Here is a 2046-nt window from a genome sequence, read left to right on the forward strand (position 1 = left end):
TTCCTTCCTTTTAACCCTACCGACAAGCGAACGGCATTGACCTATTTAGATAGAGATGGGAAAATGCACAGGGTCAGCAAAGGTGCTCCAGAGCAGGTAATAGCACCCTTCTGTTACAGTTTCTCTGTTATTTTGTATCTCTAATCTCTGCCTCAACATGTATTATAGATTCTAAATCTTGCCCATAATAAATCGGAAATAGAGAGAAGGGTACATGCTGTGATTGATAAATTTGCAGAAAGAGGATTGAGGTCACTAGCTGTGGCATACCAGGTAAACTGATTAGTTTTTTTAGCTCCATAAGACTCAACTTAATAATGAAGTGTATGTATTGAATTATATTGTGCTGTGAAAAAAATTTGAATAATTTTGTGTGGCATGCATTACATGTTCTTGCAGGAAGTTCCAGAGGGAAGGAAAGAGAGTCCTGGGGGGCCGTGGCAATTTATTGGTCTCATGCCTCTCTTTGACCCACCCAGACATGACAGTGCAGAGACTATAAGAAGAGCTTTAAATCTTGGAGTGAATGTTAAAATGATCACTGGTACATTTTATATTGCAACCTTAAGGAATAACATACAGCCAATTGAAATCTGTTTGATGGCTTTTAATCTAGTTATACATACACGTTTTCCATATTTGCAATTTCTCTAAAATGCACCCACACACACTGTCACACAGTACAGACTATGCTGGTAGCTATGTCTCTGAAATACGGATTGTATTAATTTGTCACATTCCTTGGTCGTAGTTTCTTTTGTTTTGTTAATGCATCAATCAAGCATAAAGGAGCAAGGTTAGTTTTTTTGTTGGATTGTTTACTGTTTATCAGCCACAGCCCTTCCTTTTCCTGGAGACTTTCACAAATTTTTCTGGAGAGAGAGAGAGATTGATGTTTCTATGAACATGTTTTCACGAGCCATTGACAATGGGGTGCAGAAACGAAATTTTGGGCAATTGGCCCTTGTTTGATTTTGATTTTGATTCTTGAGAACCGAGTTTGTGAAAAGTGATAGTTTAGAGAACGCGTGATTAAGCGATTTTCTAGATTTCATTTTTCCTGAAACTCATTTTCAACCATATGTTTCATAGTTCCAACCACTTTTATCAATTTTTCAACCACACATTTTATCAACTTTTATCAAAATTTACTAAAAATCTAATTTTAGATAAATCAAACCAGGGAAAAATTATGAGGCCACGTGTAAAATTATTTTATTGAGAAAACGCATGGTTGAAAATGAGTTTGAGGAAAAGCAATTTTGAAAAAAATAAAAATTGAACAAGGCTCAATTTAGCTTTCCATGTCATTTAGAAGTTTTAATGAGCTTATAGTGGACTCCAAACATTAAATGCTGAATTTGGAGATTTTCAACAGGAGATCAACTTGCAATAGGAAGAGAAACTGGACGAAGGTTAGGAATGGGAACAAACATGTACCCTTCATCTGCTTTGCTGGGACAGAACAAAGATGAATCTATTGCTGCTTTACCAGTCGATGAGCTCATAGAGAAAGCTGATGGTTTTGCGGGTGTTTTCCCTGGTAATTTTTCTGTTCTTACCTAAGTCTCATGTTCCAGTATTTGATTGCAGATTCTGGTAACACAGATTCATGTATAATTGATGGATTGTCCTTGCTTACTCATGTACTCGGGCTCCTGATTCATGTTATATTGATTTGTTTTATACCTAATTCAGAGCACAAATACGAAATAGTAAAGCGCTTGCAAGCCAGGAAACATATCTGTGGAATGACGGGTGACGGAGTAAACGATGCTCCTGCTCTGAAGAAGGCTGATATTGGGATTGCTGTTGCTGACGCAACTGATGCTGCTCGTAGTGCTTCTGACATTGTCCTTACTGAACCTGGTCTGAGTGTTATAATTAGTGCTGTTTTGACCAGTCGGGCAATCTTCCAGAGGATGAAAAATTACACGGTACAACCTATCTCGCAATATTATTGTTCATTTTAGTGTCTTGTATGATTCTCTGTGCACATTCAAGCTGGTCTGCATGCAAAAACTAATATTACATTCATTTTTTCCA

The 2046-nt window shown here is 37.2% G+C and overlaps 1 protein-coding gene across 1 annotated transcript; it reads left to right on the forward strand.

Moving 5' to 3' along the window:
• Positions 1 to 3: 3 nt before the first annotated feature.
• On the forward strand, positions 4 to 1999 carry LOC111379053 (plasma membrane ATPase 2-like; the record flags this gene model as incomplete). Its single annotated transcript, XM_023002380.1, has 5 exons — positions 4 to 96; positions 169 to 273; positions 400 to 544; positions 1379 to 1543; positions 1699 to 1999. Coding segments are annotated over 5 exons (783 nt in total), but the record flags the coding sequence as incomplete, so codon positions are not given.
• Positions 2000 to 2046: the final 47 nt, after the last annotated feature.

Source organism: Olea europaea, unplaced genomic scaffold (assembly GCF_002742605.1).
Source record: "Olea europaea var. sylvestris unplaced genomic scaffold, O_europaea_v1 scaffold19232, whole genome shotgun sequence".
Lineage (NCBI taxonomy): Eukaryota > Viridiplantae > Streptophyta > Magnoliopsida > Lamiales > Oleaceae > Olea > Olea europaea.